General features: G+C 37.9%; 1 protein-coding gene across 3 annotated transcripts in view; it reads left to right on the top strand.

Moving 5' to 3' along the window:
- The window catches only part of KIF13A (kinesin family member 13A), a 103,903-nt gene that overhangs the window by 18,645 nt on the left and 59,499 nt on the right, over positions 1-25,759 (top strand). For all 3 annotated transcript variants that reach the window (XM_064423315.1, XM_064423299.1, XM_064423306.1), the window contains exon 3: positions 21,377-21,389. In XM_064423315.1, the coding sequence (XP_064279385.1) occupies positions 21,377-21,389 (13 nt within the window). The remainder of the gene's footprint in view (positions 1-21,376; positions 21,390-25,759) is intronic.

Here is a 25,759-nt window from a genome sequence, read left to right on the forward strand (position 1 = left end):
CAAGGCAGCTAACAGAATTTTATATTAGTCCTATACCAGCTGGAGTCAGCACAGATGGCAGTAATAGTTTCCATCACAGTGCAAAGATAAATGGCTGCTCTGTTGTGCCATGGCCGAGTGTTAAATAGAGATCCCAAGTAATGCATTTACTAGTACTTATTAAGATATATTGAGTATCTCTAAGACCACGTCCTGAATGTTGAATTTCTCTGAACATTATTATGAACTGCTGTGATGTGAAGAAAAGCACCTGTTTAGTAAATAATATACTTACTTCAAGAAGGAAGTGATGTATTTGTAAAGAGACAAGGTTTATGGATCAGATAGTGAATATGTGCAGTTACAGTAAATTAGAATCATCAGTGTCTTGGATTTGGAGGACAGAATTGCTGGGAAATGTTTTCTTTTTCTTCAGCTTGTGGCAAAGGTGCAGAACAGAGGCAATGTTTCACACAGGGGCTGCAGAGGTTGTAAATAGAATGGTCAGTGTTTAGCATTGGAAGGAAAATCCTGTGATATAAATTGAAGCTTAGATGAGGTGATTTAGTTGGAATTGGGTCAGAAGGCACTGGTGCTGTTAGAAAGGGAAAATTGCTGTAAATCCCTTATCACAATTTTCTGAGATTATGGAAGTAATTTACAGTGAAGAAGAATAGATGACTTTTAAAAGCTCTTCAGGAATTAGTTTGAAAAAAAAAAAGTTCACGAAAGTAACGTGTCTGTTTTGACTTTCTGTGAATGCAAAACCATTTGAAACTTGTTCTCTGAAGAAATACATCTGCTTGTGTGATGTTTGGGGTTTTTTTAAAGCTTTTTCCAGACTTAGCTATTCTCTAGGTTATGGCATGGAGGAGAACAAACCATTGAATAATTGCTTTGACTGTAGAGCTTTTTGCAGGATGTGGCTAAAGCAAACAACTGAGCAACCCTGGAGGGCAGAGGACTTTTTCATTATTCCCTGCCAGGGTCACCAAGCCTCCCCTCACTGTAGGCAGCAGGCAGAATCTCTGGGATCTCACACAATTTTACCTACAGGTAAAATGAAGTGAGCATGTCTTTGGAACAGCTTTGGATTGTTGTTCACATAAATACTTTAATGTGATACACTGCAAGAATATTTCTAAGGTTGGGGTATTTAAGAATTCTTAGCACTTCTGCTGTTAATCTAGTGTTCCTGTTGGCAATGAAAAAAGAGTGAAGGTAGGCTGGGTGTAGGTGTGTCTGCTGCTGTTGAGCACCAGAGACAACCAGATGTTACCATGCTGTGCCTCCCTTCTGGAGAAGAGCTACTGTCCAGGAATAGTATTTTAACATGGGGTTTATGTTAGTGTGCCAGGCTGCCAGGTTTTGATACCAAATTAAGATGTGTAAGAACAGTACTCTTTCATTCAGGAAAATCTGGGGTATGTTTTACTGTGGCAGACAACTCAGGTCTGACCATGAAAATACAGTTGGCACTCATGGATGGCTGAAGTATCGTCAGTGTAGAGAGTATAGTTTCTTCTTTTTATATATTTTTTTCCCTTTTTCTTCATGTGTGAGGTGTGTTTTTGAAAGAGAGTTGCTATTAGCAATGAGTTTTTCTTAGGAAAACCTTTTTTGAGACAAGTCTTAAAATTGGCCAATATAAGCGTTGTGAGATTTTAGGTTTGCAAAATCTACTTTTAAGCTGCTGAGTTTGTTGGAAACAACCACTTCACCCAGATTTTCCTGTATTATTTTCCCCATTATTGGCTCCCCCAATAAAAACATACATTTCCAAAATCTCTCTTGGTGTTTGCTTATGTGTCCCTCTGAAAGCTTAACTAGGAGATAGCTACTCATAATACAATAACAATAGTTTTACTTCAGTGTACTAAACCGCTCTCTAGGATTAGCATTGCATGGATTTTATTCCTTTGGAAAATTACTAGCCAAGATACCAAGTTTACCAGGGTTGGTGCTGTCATTAGTCCATTGTTGTTGTTTGTCCCAAAGCATGAAGTAGATAAAATGCAACTTTAAATTAAAGTTCTTGCTGTTTTGGGATCTGATGCAGACACCTTTGTGGTTCTGTGTTTTTACAGGTAGGTGTCTATGTTGGAAGTACTCTTAGAAGCAGAAATGCTGTGTGTCAGCACTCATTGTACTATTCAGAACCTTTTCCTAAAATTCTCTGTTTCTCTGCCTTTAAAACAGAGAGATTAACAATCTCTGGGGTTGTTTTTTTTCCAGACCTCTGGTTAGCAGAGTAAATATTCTTGAGTTGTATCACTTTTTTTTTTTAAACAGGTTTGCTGCATTTCCACAGAGCTTCACTTTTACTGTAGTTTAGTGTTTGACCCGAAGTATAAAACTCATGGGCACAAAAGGTCTGGAAGAATGGTTCAAGGACTGGGCTGCTACTGAGGCAAGACTCCTGGTTAATTTTCATGACAATAGTTAGAAAATACCAATAAGGAAGCAATTACTTTTGTTGGTAATTGTTCCTTCAAATGCTACTTTGAGGCCCTTCCTTCATGAGGAAGGCACGTGCTTTGATGGAGAATATTACAACATATTTTTACCACTGTTTTTCTGAGGAGAATCTTTGGAAAAATATTAATTATCTGAGAATATGAATACAGTGTAAGAAAGAAGAGCTCATCTCCTGTGCCTCACATACTCAAATGATGCTGAGTGTGCAGTTTTGGTGTTGTTTGTGCTGTGGGTTGAGCATTAATATGCAGTATGTACATGTAACATGCCCCAGGACACAGACACATGAGCTGGTTAATCCATGGCATTTCAAGCACTCTGTTTTGAAAGATTGCAGACACCTCGTGAAACCCCTAAAGGTGAATTTGTCTCTAGAAATATGACTACGTGTATCCCTGGATGGATTCAGGCTGCATTTCTCATGCTGAAGTTCCTGCTTTTCAAGCACAAGCCTCTGTTTCTCATATTTCTGACAGTGTCTGGTTGGCATCTGACTTGATCTGAGGTTATTACTTACACCTTACCCTTTCTGCTCAGGATTCATAAAGCATTATTTCTTTAAGTTCTCGGGAAATCTTGTCGTCAAGTACTGAAGGGTGATGTGTCTAGCCAGCCATTGGATTATCATTCACATGATAACTCTGTTCTGTTCTGTGTTACAGTATGTGTGTACACTAGCTTTTTTTCTGATTGGTTTTTATATATATTGTTTTCTCCCTGTGGAACAGACCAGCTGATTTGCACATTATTTTAATGTATTTCATAAAAATACCCATTCTTTCATCTTGTATTTCTTTAACGTTGATCCTCTTATATGGAGGTATTGTTGCAGAATATGAATTTCAGAATGAATTTTGCTGGTTTTCCCACCAAGATCACCGGTGAGCCACAGAGCTCTCCCCACACACCCTTATCTTCTGTTCATCACATCTAACTGGACTGTTGCTTTGGAAACCGTTGTAATGTCGCAAGTGACTTCATTATGATTAAATGAGGGGAAAAAAATAGAACAAAAGAGCACATTCCTGTTTCAACATGCAACTTGGAAACTAAAACTGTCTCACATACATTCTCTGTATTTTGGAGCACTTTTTGGTAATGGCACAGATCTGTCCTGCTAGTCAGGACATTACCATTGAAATTACCATTATTTATTTCCTTTAAATAGAATCGGTAATCAACAGATGTAGTTACAAGGATAACTGGCTTATATATACTCTGTTAAAAGCTGTGTGTGGTTCTGTCAATGAAAGAACCATTTATTGTTTACACTTCTTTGTCCATCACAGAGACTTAATTTGTTGTCTTTAATATTGAGAGTGCTGTAGTTTCCTGTTATATCTGGGAGCATTTTCTATTTATTTCTAGTATCTGTATAAATATTTGGGTTTTTGAAGCAGGTCTGTTCAGAAATTAACTGCAGCTAAACAGAAAATTATAAAAATGTGCCAGGATGCTGCAAAATCTTTTGGCACTGTCTCAGCATTGTTACTGATCTAAAGAGATTTCCATGTATTTTGTGGTTATGTTGGTGAGGTTTTTTCTTCATTTTACGCTTAACAGCTTGTCTAGTAAATTTAATCTTCAGTGCTATATGGTAAATAAATAAAACTTACTAATGACTGAAGAAGGAAAAACCAGAGTTATGGTTTCCTCAACCTGCCCCCTTCATGCTCTAGAAGCTGTTTGCTGAAGGTTGCATCTAATTTTCTAAACAGGGAACTCTTCTCTCTGTAGAGCTTCCATTCAAAACCAAAGAATGGTCAGGAGCCAGATCAGTGATTGTTGCTTGGCGGTGACAGGGATGGGAACAGGAGGAGACTCTGCAGGAGTCCCACCCTCCTTGGCACTGTGGTGTGTGTGCAGTGCTGGTTGGATATCCCTCCCGCTGGTTAGCTCTGGCCCTCAGCTCTGGGTCTGGGTCCCTCCCTGGAGCCTGCAGCAGCTCAGTGTGCCGCTGCTTTGCTGGGAATCTCTCCAGAACAGGTTACTGAGCCACCAGCCGGGCCGTGCTCTGGGCCTTACAGGGAAGGGGGCTGGCAGTCAGAGCACTCCTTGCTATGCCTGCTCCTGTGCCAAGCTGAACTCACTAACAGGTCTGCAGAAGTTTCAAGTGCTTGGCATGGGCAGCTTGATTGATGCCACGACAAATGAAGATAGTTTGGGATGTGTTTAAATCCAATTCTTTTTTTGGTTCTTCTTCATTCAACTTTATTGTCACTGGTTTGTTACAGTGAATGAAGTGGTTGATGTGTGAGATAGTGTTACAGAAGCTGGTGAAGTATGGAAAATAAGCAGGGTGTGAGACTTGCTGCAGAGACACCAGACGAGTATTTTTTTCTTTGACTATATCCATATGAAGTGCTAAAATTGACATTTACAGCCACTGATAAACTTTTAAGTCATTACTACTTTCAAGTAACCTGTCATTTTTTTCCCAGAGTGTCCAACACCTTCCTTTTTTGGCAAAGCAAAATGAATAAGCCTATCCTGAGTAATACATGAATTATCTTTTCCATTATCTCTCAGGAAGTTCTGATTGTTTCTGAAATGCTGCGTACTACTGATCTGCTACCTGAGGAATGTGTCCACTCCCTCTATTGTATAAGTACGTGGTGTAACCATTAGTATGAATCTGTTGTTCTCTTGTTCTTTCTGGAAAAATAATTAACGATATTGAAATAATGTGGGTTTTTAAAAAAAAAAAAAATTCTGAATGTGTGTCTTTATCATCTGTCTAGGTAGCTGCAGATGAGCATCTTATCCCTAAGAATCTCTTCATAATATTGTGTCTTTTTGCTTGTGGCTGGAATCCTAAATTAATTACTGAATCGTAAATTTAATCTTGATGTTGATCAAGACAGACTCTGTCATGGTGTTTCTGTACTACCAAGGAAAGTAGTGATTTTTCCAGAAATATGTGCATATTCATGGATAAATCAAATACTGATAACACTCACATACAAAGTATACACTTGTTTAGGGAGAAGTCCATCGTGAATTATCATCAGCTAAATAAAAGTGATAGGATATGTAAATAGGTATTTAATTCACAAAAATCAGAGGAACTTACTTTACTGAAGATATTTGGTCCTTTTTGTAGATACACGTTGAACTGAGGCACAGTATTTGTGAGAGGCCAGTTCTTTCTGAATTCTATTTATAGGCTGCCCTGGAATGCTCACATGATGATACTGTTTGTAATCTTGGGTGTTTTTATTGCCAGCGATGCTATGGCAAAGAGCTTCTCAGTATTTCCATTATACAGTTCTATTTCTAAGCTGTATACCTAGTGTCTAACATAAAGCTTGGCTTGGAGGTTGAGGATGTGACTCCTCTGCAACTGGAATAAATCCTGTCTTTGTATTTTTGGAAGAGTTATGTGATTGCAGTGACTTGTATACATTTCATTATCATGTTGCTACAACAAATATTAAAACACATGGTAGTTAAAACAAGATCTGAAAAGTATCCATGAAATATGGTCAAAGAATAGACAGAAAACTGAAACTGCCATGTTGTAGTTTGTGAGTTTGCTCTGGTACATTGGAGCTTAATCCAAAATGTTCAAGCTATAAATGACTTTGAGCTCAGTTAGTGAGACTGTGATAAGAATACTGGCCAAAATTGATGTTGGCAATATTTCAGATTTTTTCAGTGTTCTTCAGTGTTATTAGGTTCACTCCAGTTCATTAGCACAGTGTTTAAAAAAAAAAACCACACAAACAAAAAAACGCACACAAAAACCCCCAAAAAACAAACCCCCCTCCAAAAAAAAAAAAAAAACCCAAACAAAAAAAACCCCAACAAAACCCAAACAAACAAACAAAAAAATACCAAAAAAAAAACCAACGCCAAACCAAGCAATTTCATTTGAGGAGAGTAGAAAAGGAAAAGCAGAAAATAATCAAAAATATGTCAAGGCAAAAAGGAAAAGAACCAATTTTTTTGTTTCAATTTTGTTTTGGTCAGCTGCCTAAAGGAATATTTCTGTCTTTCACCTGATGACCACTTGATGGTCATTTCCTTCTATAAGGAAAAAAGACTCTTTCTCTTCCACTTGCTGCCGTCACTCCCTCTTTCCTTCCCTCCTGGCTAGAATGTGATACTATTGCCTTTTCTTGACAAGCAGGGTTGCATTTGATTTAGTGCATAGTGTATAGAATGTTATTTTCCTGAGGGTGGGTTTTTTTGTGGGTGGTTTTTTTTTTTGGGTTTTTTGTTTTGTTTTGTTTTTTTTTGAGAGAGACAGACTTAGAAAATGCTTGATACTTTTTGCAGTGCTGTACAGAAAGTGTATTTATTTGTAACTACTCAAGAGTTATGGTTCTCAGGGTAACTAAGGAATTACCCTAAGTACCTTATGTGGATTAGTATAAAAAAGTGCTATTTCGAAAAACTAGGTTTCTATTGAAAGGTTACCATTTTTATATATCATTATGTTGTGCAGTTAACTTATTTTGGTCTGAGTGTGGCAGTAATTTTTGTACAATTGATGTATTACTAAAGGAAATGTTGTATTGAGCTTTTGAGGTTTGGTTCTGTTTGTTAGAAATAGGTTCCATTGCCTACAAAGAGGTTGTTTAGATTAGGAAAGACACACTAAATATGAAATAATTGCATTTCTGCTTTTCTGTTGACTAGTTACCTACAGGTGTTGCACAGAGGAGAAAGTACATGTGTGTTCAGTAGGGCAAGCAAAGAACATCCATTTTTGTCAGAGGTAGAACAATGTACATTAAATAAAAACAAAATTGCAATCCCAGAATGTGGCCACTCAGTTTATACTATAATAATAGATATGGAAAGCTGTAATTGAAGAAAGCTTTTGTGTGTTTCGGTTATCTTGATCTCAGTATTTGGAAAGTGAAGGGTAGAAAAGATAAGAAGTTTGTGTAATATTCCATTGCAACCTGTTGAGAAGAAAACTGAAAATAAAGCAAATGTTTTTAGTCCCTTAGATACGCTGTCTCTAGCCTTGCTTATTTTTCTTCTGGAGTACAATTTCTTGGATGCAGCTTTTGCATTGGATGAGGCCACATAATTTGTTTGCAATATATTTAAAAAAGAGTACTGAGTGTTGTTTCACATCCCAAGCTTTAGATTTGATTGTGCATGCAGGTCCAAAGGCAGAAGGATATTTTGCTGTTGAAGGATATGTCAAAACTTAGTACTGTCATTTTGATTTTGGACCTTTGTATCACTTTCTTTTCTAAGTGCTGCATGTTTTTAATCTGCATCTTTTTCTTCTGAAACAACTGTAAATGGTGTCATCATTTCAGATAATTGGGAGAAGTTGACCAAGAGGTTCTGTAGTTAACTTACCAACACTTAATTTAGTGTAAAAACCTAGTGTCTAGCAAAAATATTGATAGCATTTTTAAGACTCAAATTTATTTTCTACATTGCTTTTTGGCAATTCCTATATGAATGGTATTGGGTGTAGTATAGTTTAGCCAAGGTTTTGCACATGATTTTGCTGCTTTGGAAGGGATGTGCAAGTTTCCTTAGCCTGTTTTTATAAAGACTTCTGGAAGATTCAATACTCAAAATAATTTTACTGTCCCAGTGAGTTATTTTAAGCTATCAAGGCACTGATATTCGTGCTTCACGTGTTTTGGAGGAAAAGAAGCCAGCCACAACCCACGGACTTGTGACTTTTAGCTTCTTCCACTTAATAAAAGTAACAGACTCAGCAGGCATGAGCCACGTGTCCAAGAAAAATCCTTTCTTTCACCCCTGAACGTCTTGTGCGGAGCCCTGAAGAGTCTCTGCTTGGTCTGGTATTTCTTCTTTTATAAATGAGCGGCAGGAGGGGTGGATATGGGTGTGATGGAATATGTTGGCAAGACGGTGTTGCTGTGGTTGCTGTTGGAGCGTGGCAGCCACAGAAAGCTGTGGGATGGCCTTCAGGTGGGTTGTGGCTGAATGATAAATGAATACATGAAACTCAGTGTGAAACACAAAGTTCTTCTGACCTTAGGTACCCAGCCATGGTTTCTGGGCTCTCTGATCCCAGGCGCATCACTTTGGAGTTGTGCTCATTTGAGGGAAACCTCAGCTCAGTGCTCAGCAAGTGGGTAAAAAATGGCAAGAGACTGACCTGACCTACTGGGAAAGCATGTCGGGAAAGAGCAGGGAATGAGGGAGGGGGTTTCATGTCTCTGTAGTGCTGCAAAGTGCTCTTCACTGTTGTGTTTTATTCTGGCCCTCCTGTCTCAAAAAGGTGTGCTAGAACTGGGAAGAGAGAGAGAATGGCAGTAAGGGTGGCGAGCTTACAGACCACTTGTACATGAAGAACCAATAATAAAGCAAGAAGTCTTTAGTTTGGAAGAAGACATCTCGGGGAGGGAAAAGGAATATGGTTAGAGAACTGTACATCCATGAGCAGCAGGAGAAAGGATTTACTGCCTGTTGCCTTACAAGAACTGTGGGACTTTAACTTAAATTTTCAGAAGATGGATTCAGAGCAAGTACAAAGATATGTCTATAATTAAACTGTGTGCTTTGCCACAGGATGTCTGTTTTCAGAAGTCTGATTAAAGAATGGTTAGCTAAATTAATATTTAAATTCCAGTCATTGAAGGCCATTAAGGTTAAACATACCGGTCCATTCCATCTGTAGTTTCTCCCTGTCCATGGCTGGTGAGAACACTTGTGTTTTGCAGCTGCATTAGGCTGCTGCTGGACTTTCTGCTGTGTTTATCAGGTGGCTTGATTAAAGGACCTGATGGCTGTCAGAGGCAGGATGTGCCCCTTCTGTGATATGGCAGTGCTCTAGCCGTCAGCACAGCTTCACCCCCTCTCCCTGGGTTCCTTGCACATTCCTGCTGGCTGTGTACATTCCCTGCATTGGTACAGCTGGTTTCTGGTTCTATAAAACGAAGACAATTTTTCAAATAAAGAATGTAAAAGCAAATTAACCTTCCCCCAATCCTCCTTGCAGTGCCTTGCACTTTTCTGGCAGAAGCATAGCACAATGTGAGAGGTTGTGGCGTGGAGCTAGCATCAAGAAGTTGGGGAAGAGCAGAAACTTCTTAAACTGGCTTTGCCTCTTGTGCAATTGCAGTGAGGTGTTCTTAGAGCAACTGTTGGCAGTGTCTTAGTCTGAAGCTTACTCATTCTGCCTCAGACCTGAAAAAGTGTACACACCTGAAACTTTACCTGTTTTTCCTCCTCCCCCATCTCCTGCAGAGAGATAAAACTATTTCACCTGCAGCATAATTAAAGATACACTCTCTTCTTTCAAAGTTTTCCTTTCTCTGAGATATTCTCAGAAAAAATTTCTACCTAAAGTTTCTAAAGTTTTTTTTGCTAGCTTCAGGTTTCTAAAATAAAGCAATTTCCATGGTTCTCACCACCTTTCTGGTCTCTAATGCAAGCCAAAATGTGTCATGATTCTTCCCTTTGCAATTCACAGAGGAGTTAGGCAACAGTTCTTCAAGAGTACTGAAGGAATATAGCAAAGTTTGGAAGTCTGTGCAGGAAGATATTTTCTTTCTGTATTTTCCAATTTTTTAAAATGCAAATGTTCCTTCATGAACAGCTCAGTATGAATGCAACACAGGAACAATGCTGTTCTAAAGACTCTTGGTAGTATTTGACTTGGTGATATCTTGGACTTTTGTTGTATTTTCTGCATTTCAGGTTCACTAGGCTTAAGAAGTATAAATTCAAACTGATTTGAAGAGGAGAATGGCAAAGCCTCTCTATGCAGAAGTGTATTTAGAGCTGCAAGGGAAGTGCAATATATGAGAGCACATGTAGAAAGCCAAGTTTGATTGAAGGGTTAAATTGTAGGGCAGTGTTGGTACAAGAAAAAAGAAATAGATTAAATTTATTCACTATCAAAATTGAGGAAAGCTTTCTGGACAGCAGGAGAATGAGTCAAAATAATTCAAAGTCAGTGCAGTTCTGCCTCATGGAAGGCTATCAATCTCAAGAGACTTTATGACATTGTTGCCTGTGACAGTTATAGACTATATGACATGGAGATTCTTGCTCTCTGTTTTATTGCTTTATTCAGCCAGCTAATGTGTATTGGCAGATGTAAACTCACTCTTTAGCTATAACACTAGACAGAAGTAATTTTTGTTTGTCTTTTCAGGAAATACTGAAAATCCATTTTATTTCTTAAGTGTGATCACGTTAATGACTTGTGTACTATTATATGGTAACCACTTCCTAGACTTTCTAAAAGCTATCAGTGTCTGTGAGGTTTGAGGTGACTTCTAATACCTTGTAAACTGTATTCTTGCTGTGCTTGTAATCCTGTGAGTTCACATTTACTCTTTGAAATCACCATTTCTTATATTGAAAACTACTTGTAATACTTAATCAGGAATTTTACTCTTGACCTACACTGCAGTATTGCTGTTGGTTTTCAAATTGAAATTTTTATGGGACAGAGGCCAACTCTTTTGGGTGTTGTAAAAATGAAGTCTATTGTAACAAAACAAATAAATTATGCTGCTCTTCTGTTTTTGAGTTAACCACTACAAATGCTGGCATTTAGCTGTGGACTCATCCTCTACTGAGGCACTTCAAAGCTGTACCTGTCTTCCCTCTATAGGAGAGTCTATGCAAAGTCAGCAGTAAATCAGCTTTGTCTGTTTTACCCATTTACATTGCTGACTTGCACATGCAAATCTCTTAAGATTTATTCAAATTTGTACCTTATCCCTTCTCAGTCTTACTGAGTATTTTTTCAGTTTGTCTTTAGGCATTTAATTTCCACTGAAGCTGTACTGTCACTTTTTTAGTAGTGACTGTGACCATCTGCTTAGAGCTAGAGAATTTGCTACTGTGGTGTTGAAGTGGTACTGTCAAAGCTTGTTCACTGAAAATCAAGAGGTAAAACCTGGATTCCCAGCCTTGCCTGGTAACTTAACTTGATGAGCACAGTGAATAATATTCTTCACAGAAGACTGCCTGTATTTTTTTTTGCAGATGTGAAAAAAAATTGGTCATAAAAGCCAGGTATGAAACCCCACTGCTGAGCTGCCACAAATTTTATATTACGTTGACTTATTTTTTTATTGCCTGTGATACTGCTATATATGGGTTGGTGCGGAAACACATGATTTAAGGATTTTTAGACGTGTTTTTTTTTTTTTTCTTTATAATTGACACAAATCTGGGATTATAGTAATGGTTAAAAGTTCCTGAATCTCAAGCCTTGCAGATTATATTTCATACATTTATATAGTAATATTTTTATATATTTATATAGGTAATGTCCATGCTTCTGCTTGTGTACCACATCTTTAAAAAGTGATTTTAGCTTTTTTTACAAGAGTGTTGAGGTTGGATGCCATCTGGTTGAAGCCCCAGCTCAACCCCCCTGCTCAAGCAGGGCCACCTAGAGCAGGACTGTGCCCAGACAGCTTTTGGGTGTTTCTAAGGAGGGGAGTCTACAACCTCTGTGGGCAGCCTGTGCCTGTGCTTGATCACACTCAGAGTGAAAAAATGGAACCTCCTTTGTTTCAGTGTGTACCCATTGTTTCTAGTCCTGTTACTGGGTACCACTGGCTCCCTCCTCTTTGCACCCTCCCTCAGATATTTATATACCTTAATGAGATTCCACTCGAGCCTTCTCTTCTCCAGGCTGAACAATGCCAGCTTCCTCAATGCCAGCTCTCCTCACAGGAAAAATACTCCAGTTCCTAATATTTAACATTTTTTCTTGTGATTTTTTTTTTTTATTCTTCATTATATCAAGCCAGGCTTCTTTAAGAACATGAATTTAACCATTCAGAATTCAATTAGATCTAGCAAAAGAATTTTATAATATTGGATTGAAATATCATTTGGATCTTTTAATTTATCTGTTAAGCTAATATATTTCAGTCAGAAGATGATGCTTGGTTTTTTTAGCCCTGCAAAAATGTTAGACTTGTAGTGCTGCTACAAGTCTAAATATTTCCTATTTTGTTGTACAAAAGCAGTGTGCACTGCATTTTTCAGTCCAGGAATACTTGGGGATCTTGGCTTTTTTTTCTGCAGTGCTTGTTCTAGTGGTTGGTTAGAAGGGTGGTGTGTTTGTCACTCCTGTAATTTGTGATTTATCATAAAGCATCTGGCAAGGAGGTAGTTGTCATTTCCACCAAACACATACATTCCATAATGCCTGCTAAAGGGGCCTGGCCTGCAAGCTTTGCTGTAAAAAAAGGAAATGCTTGTGACTCAAAGTAAGTTAATATTTATACAAATCGTCACAAATTCACAGCTCACTGGAGAAGGGGAGCCTGTTAAATACTTTTTTTTCTCACATCCTTTGTCATGTAGCATGTTCTCTTAAGTTTCTGGTGTCTATGAGAAAGGCATCTAACCTCTGTCAGAGGTTCTCAGATAAAAAAAACAAAACCAACTCTGAGTGCCACAGCAGTTGCTACTCATCTCTGCTGGCAATTATCTGTTCTCAGATTGTAGAAATGCTCTCAGGTTGTACCTTTCCATGACAGATTCAGTAACTTAGTGCTTGATGTCATCTCTCTGTAAAGGTGCTTACCTGCCTGATTTGTTAACAGGTAAACTTGGAGGTCACCCCATGAAGAATTTTTCTAGCTTTTGGATTAAATGTGTGGTTCATTTCATGGCACACACTGGGTTGCTTCTTAAGCTTTGCAGAGCTCTGTGGAAAGATTTCTAGAGGTGTTGCTTGAATGAGTGCTGTATAAAAAAAATCTCCTCAGTACTTCTAGGTGTTTGTCCTGCAACAGCTCAGGAGACCTTACTCACTATTTATGTGGAGTTGATTCGAGTTGACATTCTTGGTATATTGTTCCACACAATAAACCGTATTCATCCCATGAATCACCATCATCATCCTTCTCTGTATTATATCCACTTTCTGGTAAAGGTAGCAGTTGTTAATGCTGGCTGTTAAAGCAAATAATGTAATCTCAAAGTTAACAGCTGGTGTTGCAGCCAGCTGAGATAGACCTTTTTTTTTTTTTTTTTTTTTTTTTTCCAAAATGCTTTTGGTAAATTTGCTGTGCTAAAGTGTATTGCCATCAAACCTAAGTTTGAATTTTAATTACAAATTAGTGAACGGTATTTTCCTTCTGATAAGTTCATTTAATATTCATGTCAATAAAAACACATGCTAGCATGAAACAAAAACATCTGTGCATCTGTGAGTTTTGCTGAATCTCAGATAACTTTTTCATACTGCAGTTGTTTGAAGAGTGCTAACATAGGGTTGCAGAGCTGTGTGAAAGGATGAAGTGTCAAACCCAATTAACATCTCTCTTGAAATCTCATTAGTAAAATAAAGTAGATGACAATTGAATGGTAGTTTTCCCTGTTATGACAAAGGAATGTGACAGTGAAACCTGGGGGTTCTTTTGTCCAGTCAGAATACATGGTAAGGACTGGTGCACATGCAGTAACTTCTCAACAATATCCTTGTCCTGATTATGAAAAATATGCTTATCTTGCATTCAAAAGAGTGGGATATTTTTCTTTTTTTTCCATTTGTTGAGGAAAATAAAGTGTTACAACCAAAGTTCAGATCCAGTTACTTGATTTACACCTATGCTTTAGCTCTTTCTGGTACACAGTCTTTCCACTGATGAGAGATCTTCTGCCTTGTCAGTGAAGTTGTTAATTGCTCTGTTTATGTCCTTTCAGCAAACTGTAATGCCTGAGTTTTGAACCAGCAAACTAACAAAGTGAAATTTAATTTATGAAATACTGTGTTGCTTATCAAGTTTTTTTCACATACCCTTGGAAGTCATCTGTTTTGGATTACGTACTATATATAGTGATAAAATAGCAGTATATTTTTCAAAAGCTTTGAGGGCTACTTCCACAAGGGGTATATCTTCACTGTGTTTTTATGGTTCTTACAGGCAGCATTGCTGAAGGAATGCTAAAGGAGTAGTAGTGTTGGAAGGGGACATTTTCCACTGACGTGGGAAACTTAAGATGTAGTAAATAGCTGTGAGTAGCCAAGTCCAGTGATGGGCTGGGTGTGAGAGTCTCCATAGAGTTTGTGCACAGAGTTTAAAGGCCAGTTAATACTTAGGGTGTTTTCTCCTCAAGAGGACTGGTAATAATAAATGCAACAGGATAAGAATAACAGGTGCCTAATAAATGCCACTGCAATTTTATTAACACTCCTAAAATATGTTTCCACATATTTTCCAGCCCTGTAGCATGTTTGCTCTGACAGCAGTTTCAATGCATTCAGGCTAAGAATCATTCATTGGACAATGCCCTTAAGGGCTAATAGATCCTTGTAGAATCTGAGATCAGATTCTTTTTCCTCCCTCATTTCCTTGTCCTGATTAGTTAAACCTGATTAGGTGGTAAAAATCTACTTGTTTAGATTCTTGCACTTTCAGTTTCACTGAAATGGAGGGGAAAAGAATTGGTTTTAAAAGGGACAGGACTACTTGGTAATGTACCTGGGAATGTTAGGTAGACTTTCCTTTCCCTCTTTGTCATGAGGCTATAGCTGGATGTTAGTAAGAACAAGCTTGTTATCCTTGTGGTTATACTGTATTTGTAATTGGTGTAGCAGGTTTTCATTACCATAACTAGAGTCTTGGATAAGTTTTGAATTAGTATGATTAAAGACTTGGTGAAAATAGATCATTTAACTTGGTGTGTTCTAGATGGGGTCTCAGCAGGATTGCATTAAAGCTCTTGAGTCTCAGAGCAGAGTGACAATTTCAGTTACTTTTTGCCTTTTCAGTGAAATGAAACAAATTAACTGAAATGGCTTGTTAAAACCCCAACTTATTTTGTGTGGGAGAGTATTCAGATTTTAGTTTTTTAGTGAGTTTTCTAGCCGAGTAATAAATTAATCTTTCCACTAATGGGTGGTGACTGCTCTCTTAAGGCAGTTGCTGTTTGTGATGTGCAGTTGCACACAGGCCAGGTATCTGTCTTCTTTTGGGCTTTCAACAGAAACTTGTTTTTACATGACATCAAGGCTTCTGTGTAAAGGTTAGAAACACTTGAACTTCGCATCAGCAAATTGTTGGCCTTGGAATAATAATGCCTTGGGCAGTAAAAATACTCAGAATTTGGGAGTGAAGGTAAGTTAGCAACTAATGATGTTCCTGGACAGCTGTCACTTTGTCTTCCATCTTGTAAATGTCAGAATATTACGCCTTTCACTTACTTTAATGAGCTTGGGTTGGTTTCATAACCTGCAGATTATGGTTCGTTTCCTTACTGTAGTGACTGAACTTCAGTGGAGCCCTGTTATGGTGAAATATCCACGCGTCCTTTGTGTCATGGAAGCCACTCTGCTACTGTAATGTCTGTTTTGTGTAACTTGCACTGCAGTACTTGTCCTTCTGATTTCAGTGTCTGACTTGTGTCTCTGTGCATGTGGTAGGTTTCTGTAAAGCGTGTGAGAACAACTTATTATTAGAGTATGCGTCTGTTTCTCATGGTGTTTCTGATTATGATCAGCTACCACCTTATTATGCAGGCATTTGCTCAAATTGCTTTACTTGTTAAAATGTTTGGGGTTTTTTTTGCTGTTCTTCAAAGGATTGTTTTGTCTATAGAACAGGCTTTTTCTGGGTAGGAGGATTAAACAGGGCATGTGCTGCTCACCTTATGCAAGAATATAAAACAACTAATTATTTATATTTGTGTATGTATGTGTGCTCACACGGTATGTAAAATAATTCTTCCAAGAATTGCACTAAGGAATTGTAATGCAGCTTCATTAGTCAGCTGTAGAGGAGGTACCCTCCAGACAAGCACAAAGGTGGGATGCTGTTCCCTTTAAGGGCATTGCCCCTGCCATTTATTTACTCTGTGTTTAGAAAATTCATGGGAGAAATGGGCAAGTAACTGTCCTTTTTCTGTGTTCTTTGCAGAGAAAGCGGTGTACTATCAGTAGTATAATCACCTGAAACTGCTGCTGTGGCAGACTGTGATCTTTATCTAGGTAGTTTAGTACAGTGTTCATCAATAATAGAAAGCCAGGCTTTTTAAGGTGCTTGGTATCAAGCCTGCAGGTAACAGCCTGCAGTGATAAACCAGGAGACAAGGAAAGGTCCTAGAGCTGCATGACCTTGCTGTGAAAGATAGGAGAAACACGATCACTCTGCATCTGCATAATTTACACTGTTTGCAGTTAGGAGTGCTGAGTGCTTGCTGTCTCTGCTGTGCCACTCTGGAAGCTGCACACACGTGGATAAACAAACAGTGCAGTTACTTCTGTCCTTGTTAGCGAGGCACACTCCTTACAATGATCCTTCCACAGGTTTGCTCCCTTGCACTCTGCCATTGAGTGAGGCAAACACACTGCTGGTGACAGGCTCAGCCTGAGCTGTAAGGCAGCCTGATTTTGAAAAACTAAACCAAATTTAAAACCGCTCAAAAATACCACAATACTTGTTTTGAACAGCTGGTCTTCAGACTCCAGAGATGCTGGAGCAGTGAAATGTAAGAAATACTATTTTTACCTGGACCATCTTTGCAATTTGATAGTCTTTATGCCTACAGAGGAAAGACTGTTTTATATGACAAGTTGAAAAAAGACCTGAAGGCTTTTCTCCATTTTCTTGTATATTGGTAATTACTTGTAATAATTCTTTTGACCAGTGACCCTGAAGAGTATGTCAATGACTGTGTGACCACTAAATGTAAGCAATTATATATTTGGGAAATCAGTCAGTACCATGAATTTGCTGTGGTTGCACATGTGATGAAAGCAAAAAGTTTTTTCAGACGCAGTGTCTTGAATGTTGGCTTTCGGTGTAGTCAGCTTACAAGAACTGCAAACTCATCTGGTTCATTCAAGGCATTCATAGATACTGTGTGTGGTTATTTAAAATTGCTGGTTATGGTTGCTTCATCTTGATTAACCAATGTGAGAAAGTATAGAAAAGAAAAACCCAAATACTTTCCAAAATGTGAAATAATTATAGTACAATTGTGACCTACTTGGCTGCTTAGGACAGTTGAGTTGGAGATGAATTGAGCTGTGTGCATGTTCCAAAGAATTGAAGACCAGTTTTTCAGAGACTCCTTGTTCCTTTGTGTCCTTTAATGTGGAGTACCTGGTTTTACACCTACCTTCTCATTTTGTAATGTACCTTGTCCCCATTGAAGGTGACTTTCTGGACTGAGGGTTGGGGGTGGATGGGGTGATGAAGCTTCATTACTTGAAATGTAGAGAAAAAAATAGTTCTTTCAAGATTCTTTTTTTAATATATAAAATGACTTTTCCTTCTGGTGGAAACAACATTTGGTTGGGAATACTGACTACAATCACTAAGGGTCAGGAAAAAAAAGTCTTGTTTTGCAAGTTACTAAGTCTTTAAGATGACAGTATCTCATACTTCTGGATGCTCATAGTGCCAGAGTGTCTTCTGTTGCTTCCTATTGCATGGGACTAGTTTTCTACTCAGAATAGGCAATGTCATCTTGTATCAACTTTTTGTATGACAAAAGGAGACTCCTATGAGAGAGCTTGTGGATAGTTAAAAAGAAATGAAGAAAGAACCTTTACTGCTGTTAAACTACTAGCAAAACGCACTCCTTGTGTGGTGTGCTGTCGCAGGCAATGGGCTGAGGTGCTGGAGAGAGAATATGAGTATAGTCAAGAAGACTTCTCATTCATGTGCTGACATAGAACATGAGAACTGAAATTTTGTGAGTCACTTCTTTCAGCAAATGTGGGAAGTATTGAGTTTAGTCTCAGCAAGAAATAACAGAAAAAAAATTGACATAGGTTACAGAAAGGTTTGTGCCAATCTTTCTTTAACTGGCTTAAAGTTTGAGGTAGCTAAGCACTCTGAGATCTTGGTGTGTGTTAGCCAACAGGGCAGGAGAGGCTTAGCACTGTTGTGAAACAAAAAGCCTGAGTAGATACCCACAGAAAATGCACTGCTCATTTAAGTTAGAAAATTCTTCTAGTGATATTTTACTAAAGTCATGAAGACTTAAGGATAAAGGCAGGAGGAAGTCCAGATGTTCAGTGGGCTTTGTGGTCATGAAATTCATGCTTTTCCTTTGACCTGTGAGAATATTTTTCAGGCTCTGGTTGTATTTGCTTGGGTTTTGAATTCCAGGCATCTTTAAAAAGTTAGTCTTCTGTCTGAGTGTAGAGATTGAAGATGCCCATCAGGTTAAACCAAAATCTGCTGTGATGCAGAGGCATTACAAGGTTAGGTAACTATGTTGATAATTTCCCGAAGTATATACTAGCTGTCTGCTTTAGAGGAGATTTTGTTGTCACTCAAAAGGCATACCTGTATCTTGTCATTGACACCATGGATGACTGGACATGGAATTAAAAATTCCTGGAAATAAACATTTTAGTTGCTGTGTCTCTGATCTGATGTCCATATGTGTGTTGTGTGTGTCTCTGCCTCTCCAGCCCCAGCTGTGACACTGAATGATCACATTTGTGTGGTCACTGTTTGGTAAAAATTGAGACAGCTTCAATTATCTATGAAGCTGAAAAATGCTGGAAGTGGAAAGAAGTAAGGAAGAATATATTCTTAAAAGAAAGATGGCAAAGCAAACAAAAAAATATATGTCAAAAATTGGTCAGGTTAATGCAGGATTTTATAGCACATCTTTTAGCTGCCACAGATGTGATTTCTGGTAAACTGTAAGCAGTTCTTTAGGTGTTAGTTTTAGTCCTTTGATTGAAGTATTTTGGAGTGTTTCCATCTGAATCACTGCCAGAATGATGGTTACACTGAGTTGATTAGCTGATATATCCAAATAGCTTAAAAATCTATCCTGTGAGTTAATATAGCTAACTTATTCCAGAGGCCTTTGATCATATTGCTGTTGGTGATGCAGGGAGTTGCTGAAGTTGGTATTAAGAGTCTGGAGCATTTGGATGTGACATATGGTAGGAAGCTGCAGCTCCTTGTGCTTTGAAATCCCAGAGATCAATGATGCTACTGGAAAGCTCTGCCATCCACCAGGGGTTTAAAAAGTGACTATTGCACTTTTCTTGAGATAGACATCAAAGTAAAGCTAGAGGAGACTTCCAAAAAGGTAGTGGCTTACACTGCTTAAATAAATGTCTTAAGAATCATGTGTCAAACCATTTATTTACTTCAGTGATGATCTGAACCTTTTCTAATTGGGGCTTACAAGAATGTTCCCAGGAAGAAAAAGCAGTTGGTAAACTTTCTGTTGGATTTTACTTCCAAATAAACTGTTTAGGACTTCTGCTGAATCTGTACAGCAGTATATCAGGAAATCTCTAGTAAAGCTGATATAATCCTAAATTATTTTTCAAGGTAGGAGTGTATTTAAAAGCTTTCCAAAAAGCTTTGGATGACTTCTTTCAATAGGAACTTCTCTTGGAAGTTTAGAGGTGGTGCTGGGACTCTGTCTAGACAAGCTGATAACATTGTAATTGCATCACATCTGAAAATGGATTAAAATGGTAATATTCAGGGTAGAGCTAAATGTATTTTTCAGATAGATAAGAGTGCATTCTGCACAAGTTCTGGGCCACCTGTACACGAGCTAGCCATGGACTGAGCTTGTAGCCACCACTAATGAAAGGGTAAAGCTGCAGCAGGTGGTTTGGCTGGAGGCAAACGATGTTTTCATTACACCAGTCCTGTGTCCCCAGCTCTGTAACTTCTGTTTCAGGCAGATGTGTCATCTGAGGTACAAGCTGAGAGTAGGCAGAAAAGATTGTGTAAGATGTGTTTGTGGATTTGCGTCCCTTCAGAGTTTTTTACTGGGCCCTTGTATTGTGGGTGGCTAAGAAAACTGCTCAAAGTGCTTTGTGTCTTCCCTGCCCTCCTCCCAAGTTGGTGGGGTTGGTTTGTACAGACTGGTGGATGAAGGCATGGCTTGGTCCCAGGTATTTCTGCACTGAGAGTGCAGAAATATATATTTGATATATTTGAATTTTGTGTAGTGTGTCTGTTTCTATACCTTTCATCTGTGTCTTTACCTTATAAACCTTACTGCATTCTCTGCTTGTGTTGTCTATAGACCTTTCTCATTGTGTTTTTTCCTCTTCATCCACATTTTCTTTTCTTTCCTTCATCCATGCTTTTTTTCCCTTGATGTGAAGAGTGAGTAGAAATTTCTAATTTCCATATATAATTGAAACATGCCTAAGGTTGTAGTTTTGATAAATGGCCTAAGTCAGTCTAGCTCTGCATGTATGTTCACTCCTCTCTTGCACTGGCATCAGGGAGCACAGGGCTGCCCAGTGAGACATGGTAGCAATCTCACTTGAAACCAATCTCAGCAGAGAAACCCAAGGTGATTGAATTTATAATGTGGCCATATACCTGCCAGCAAAAGCCCAAAAGCATGTAAGGACATTTTGTCTTTAGACTGGGGGTTTGTTATCCCTGTTTTATTTCTGGTAGCACTCATTGGAGCTGGGTGTGAATGGTGATGGTGTTTTTGCATTGGCTCCTTGTGTGCTCTGTGGGCTTTCTGTGACCCAGGAGAGCACAGCCTGCACAGGTTTCTTTCTCCTCACTTCTGTAATCTCTGCAAGAAACATTTGCTTGCCTCTTAACTTGGACATGCTTGTGTAGCTCTGCTGATCTCAGTGGGGCTTCACCCTGGCACCTCGGTCTGCCAGCTTGCAGGCTTGGTTTATTTAGCACCAGAGATGGGCTGTGTTTTGTCTTTTATGACAAAACAGATACGTATCTTTCCTCTGGAAAACAGCTCTGTGAGATTTTTATAAGGAATCTGGCACTTTCTTTTTCATGTGGGACAGTATTAGTAATTAAGTAATTACTGGTTAAAAATATGTACTATCTCATTTAAATATCTTCTGATCTGATTACTCTTAAATACATTGTGGATTTAAAAAAAATTGAAATCACAGTAATGACATACACTGACTTTGTTTCTTTTTTTTTTTTTATTTGTTCCCTTCTCTTTATGTGAATGTGAATTCTCATCGCTGTTGCTGGGTTTGTTGCCAATCCTCTAGAAAACCACCAAAGGTAGGCATTTTGTCTCTTTTTACATTTGTATCTGCTTGAAAATATTGAGCACTGCAGAAGTATTGGGCATATTGCTGTAGTATCTGAACAACATGGCTTCAAAAAAGGAAAACATTAAAAAAAAATCTGTTTTTTCAAACTTCCAAGTTAAAAGCTTCATAATTTCAGAAGAATATATTTTAATCCAATTGACATGCAGGCAAGGTACATGGCCTGTTAGAGCTGTGACCAGGACAAGCCAAAATTTTAATGCAGTCGTAAAAACATTTGAAAGACTGAATAAGTGTGTGCAAAAGTTTTGTTGCAAACAATTCTATTTAAAAGTTCAAGTACTATTTTTAAAAGGCAACAAAAAAGATCTAGTAATAAATACATAATTTTTGTTTGCACTTGACAATAGTCAGGAATTAGTAATTAGTATAAAAGTTGCCAAAGTGCACCAGAATTCACATAGAAAAGATTGTGTTGTTTGTAGTGCAGGGGAAGGACAGGAGAACAAGTGATATGTACCTTTTGGGACATTTAATAAAATTCTTCTCTCAGTTGATATGCTTAATAAAAGAGAGTTTGATCATTGTTAAACATTTTTTTAAAGGAAGAGAACTCTCCTTCTTTCTGATGCTGTAATTCCACAAAAAACAATTGTTTTTACAAGAGCCTTCATTTTCCGTAGTGCATCATTTGTGTTCCATTATAGGCAGCTAAAGTTATTCTGGACATTATGTAAAAGCTTACGTATGGCCTTATGTTTCCTTGGCAAAACTAGAACAGCTGCAGGCTTGTGCGTAAATGTCACATTATTGTAGGTATAGTTGGATGGTCATTAATATCCTTAAGCTATAGTGCTGAAACTTATGATGTTGTGTGAAATATTTACCAGATTGAGACAGAAGAAGGTTAGTACCATCTGGGGAAAACTGGCATTGCTGGGTTTGTAAAGATGTGGTATGAGATTTCTTGATTTATACCATTTTTGGGGTACTGCACATAGTTGATATAAAAAAAAATTAAAATAAAATTTTGTAAATATTGGAAGTCTCTTTACCTTTAATGGGCTACCTTATCATCAGCCATGGATAAATTGTTTTCCCAAATGAACTTGGTAGCTCAGAAGCTGTGATAGAAAAATTTATATAAGAATATTGGGATGCTATTTTGCTTTATATTTTGCTATTTCTGCAAACATTCTATTTAAGTGTAATTTTGTGGGAAAGGTAAAACAGTTGTTCTGAGCTGAGGTCTGTGAGCTGTGTCCCAGGGTCCCTTCAGATTTTCTCTCTGCACTTCTTCAGCCCTGTCACAGGTCTTGTGTTTGTCATAGTGACCAACTTTTTTTTTCCAGTTCGTTAATTGCTTCCATGGACACGAAGTTGACAGGTGTAGACTCTGTCTGTCATTTCCTTGTGTATCTCTTGTATTGCTTATCTCCATCAGCAGTTGTAAGAGGGCTGTAGGAACAGCTGCCCAGTGAATGAAAAGTTCCCTTCTTCAGTTCTCCCTTCCTTTCCTTTTTAGGAACCAGCCAGCCCCATAAGTCACCCAACCTGTCAGACTGACTGCTTCTCAATGAAAGCAAAATATGATTAATTGGCCATCTCTTGGTCAGATAGAAATGGCCATTAAACATTGATCATACATTTGAAACATTTTATAACTGCACAGACAATGTGTTAGGGATTATGTTCAATCTGGGTAATGCATTGCTAAATGCTGGAAGCCCCAGACTGTACCTGGCCTGTACTGAGGATTAGACTTCATAGGAATAATGAATGTGAAATTAAAGTCCTTTTGAAACTAATTATGTAATTTGGCTTAAACTGGCAGGCAGTTAATATTGGACATGTTGCTCATTACCTGTAACTGGTTTCTATAAGTATACTTACATGCATAAACCCTTGAAATTATTATTTCTGCAAGCCATTGATTAGGAAACTTAATAAAAAGACATTGTGCAGAATGTTGTTTTAGCTTTTTAAAATGTGAGCACCTATTTGGCTCTCTTTTTAGATTCTGTGATACGTTACTGCAGCACTAGGCACAGTGGCTTCTCTAGTTTAAAATTGAACTAAAATCTGCAATCTTCTTTTAAAGCCACAGGTACAGGTGAATTTGAGACAAAACTCTATATTTTTCACTGACACATGTGATGGATGCATGGACCTGCATCCCAGTTTGCCTTGTTGAAGAAGCCATAACTTCTGGTTGTCTCCTTAGCAAAATAATCATCAGCTCTCTTAAACTGCTGCAGGTGTTTGCTGAAGCAATCAAAGCCCCATATCTTTTGTTTTTGTTAAATGTTGTGGTTACCAGAACAAATATTTTGTGCAATTTGTAAGAGTTGCTGACACTCCAAGTATAGTTCTCTGTAACCTAGAAATGACCTACATAACTTGCTTTATTTAGGCTAATGTGCACATTACAATGACTCTGGATATAGTAGTACCAGGATCCAGCACTTCCCAGCTAGATCTTTCTCATAAATTTCCATTTTTATGTGATTGTGCTGAATGTACCCAGTTCATTCCTTCATTCAAAATCTTTGCTTTGTAACCTACTACCCTAGTGTGGCAGGTTTCTGGCAGCCTCCTTTTATCTAGCTTTCTCTTTTAGATGCTAGGATGAAGTATAAGATACAGAATCTTGCAGAAAATAAGAAAATTTTAAAGGCTTGTTTTTAAATTTCCCTCTGTTGTTTAAAAGCACAGAACACTTAATGAAAATAAAGAATACTGCAAATCACCTTCTAAAATGTAGTTAAAAACTATTTCATACAGGGTGCTTGAAGTATAAAAAGTTCTGTTTGTTTCACAGATATCTCTGTTCAAATACATTTCATTAGTTTTGATATAGTTGGTAGATACACTTTTGGTACTAGTTGGTAAAGATTTTTGTTAAAAAGGACTTTTTAGTGCCTGATAATGCCCAGTTTGAATATTGGCTATTGAGACTGAGACTTGAACATTACCAGAACTTCTCATGGCTTTGATAGTCATATTTACAGTGGGTTGATACCCTTTCCAGGAAAATGGATTCTGGGGAGAAAAAATTAATAAGAGAAAAATAATTATTCTGCACACTTCTATCAGAAAGAAGAGTAATACCCATCACTTCCATTTTAAGGAAGAATAATTAAGTGAAGAGAGGAGAAAGAAGGGAGAATATTAGATAATATTTAGAGTATTTAGTTGGTTCTTCATGGCATATGTTTTATGTCTTGACCTCAAGTATGCTTCCATGCTGAGCTTGGGATTGCTTGTATTGCCATGCCTGTGCTGGGCATCAGAAAAATATAAAATAGTTATCTTTTTATCATCTTTTCTGTACAAGGGTTACTCTTTTGGTAGAATGCTGTCCTACAGATATGTCCCATTAAATGCCTTCCTGATGTACATGTTGAAGAGCCTTGCTGATGGAGACCATGTGTCTTGCTCCTGTGTGCCTTATTTTTACTCTGTTAATTCCTGTGTTTGCAATCTGTTTTCCCAGAGGTCTCAGTTGTCCATAAAATTGTTTTGGTTGGGTGAATCCTTAAGGTATGTTTGCTGGGAATGTTCAAGGTTGCTGTTTTGTCATCACTAATCAAAGTAATATTTAAGTGTTTGCCTGCCTGTTTTAGTGGAGAGGGCAGTTTAGCTGCAGCTGCTCTGCATGTTTTGCAGATAGTGCATGCTCCAGCAGTTTCTGCCTTTTTGCCTGACACTTTTTTTTTTTTAAGTAATCTTGTTATTTCTGTTAGAAGGATTTGGCAATTTTCCAGAACAGAATTTATAAATAGACCAAATCCATGCCCCAGCTTTTTTATGTTTATTATGGAAACAAACTAAAATGCTATATTTACATTTCTTTTATCTGAAGGCAGATTTTTTCTCTTCCTATTGCAGAATCATTTTTTGACCTTTTGAAAACCAGTCTGACCAATTTTTACCATTTTAAAAACATCCCAATAAAATCTGCTTTGCTGGAAGAAACACTTGGCTACAAGCCCATATTTTAGTTTTAAGAGTCCCTTTGCAAGACCAGTGTTTAAATTAGAAGTCATTGAATGATCCTGTCATCATTTTCCGTGTTAACCAAGGGGAAAATGTGTAGGACAATAGATTAAATTGGCCTTTAGTAGTGCTGTATTGACATTTAAGTCATTACACATAAGCATGTATAGACAAGTAACCTTTTTAACTGGTCTGTGTGATCCACTTCAGATAACACTTAGTTTTAAGGGGCGAAGAATGGTCAGTTTTGAATTCTTGCAGTAGGGTCTAGGGTTTTTTTTGTAATTTAACTGCTTGCCATTTGATCATTGGAGAGACCAGATATTGTTAGCAAGTCCTGTGACGAAAATTTCCATAGAATTTGAATATGAGAAGAGAAAC

The sequence above is a fragment of the Passer domesticus genome, chromosome 1 (genome assembly GCF_036417665.1).
Source record: "Passer domesticus isolate bPasDom1 chromosome 1, bPasDom1.hap1, whole genome shotgun sequence".
NCBI classification, from domain to species: Eukaryota; Metazoa; Chordata; class Aves; order Passeriformes; family Passeridae; genus Passer; species Passer domesticus.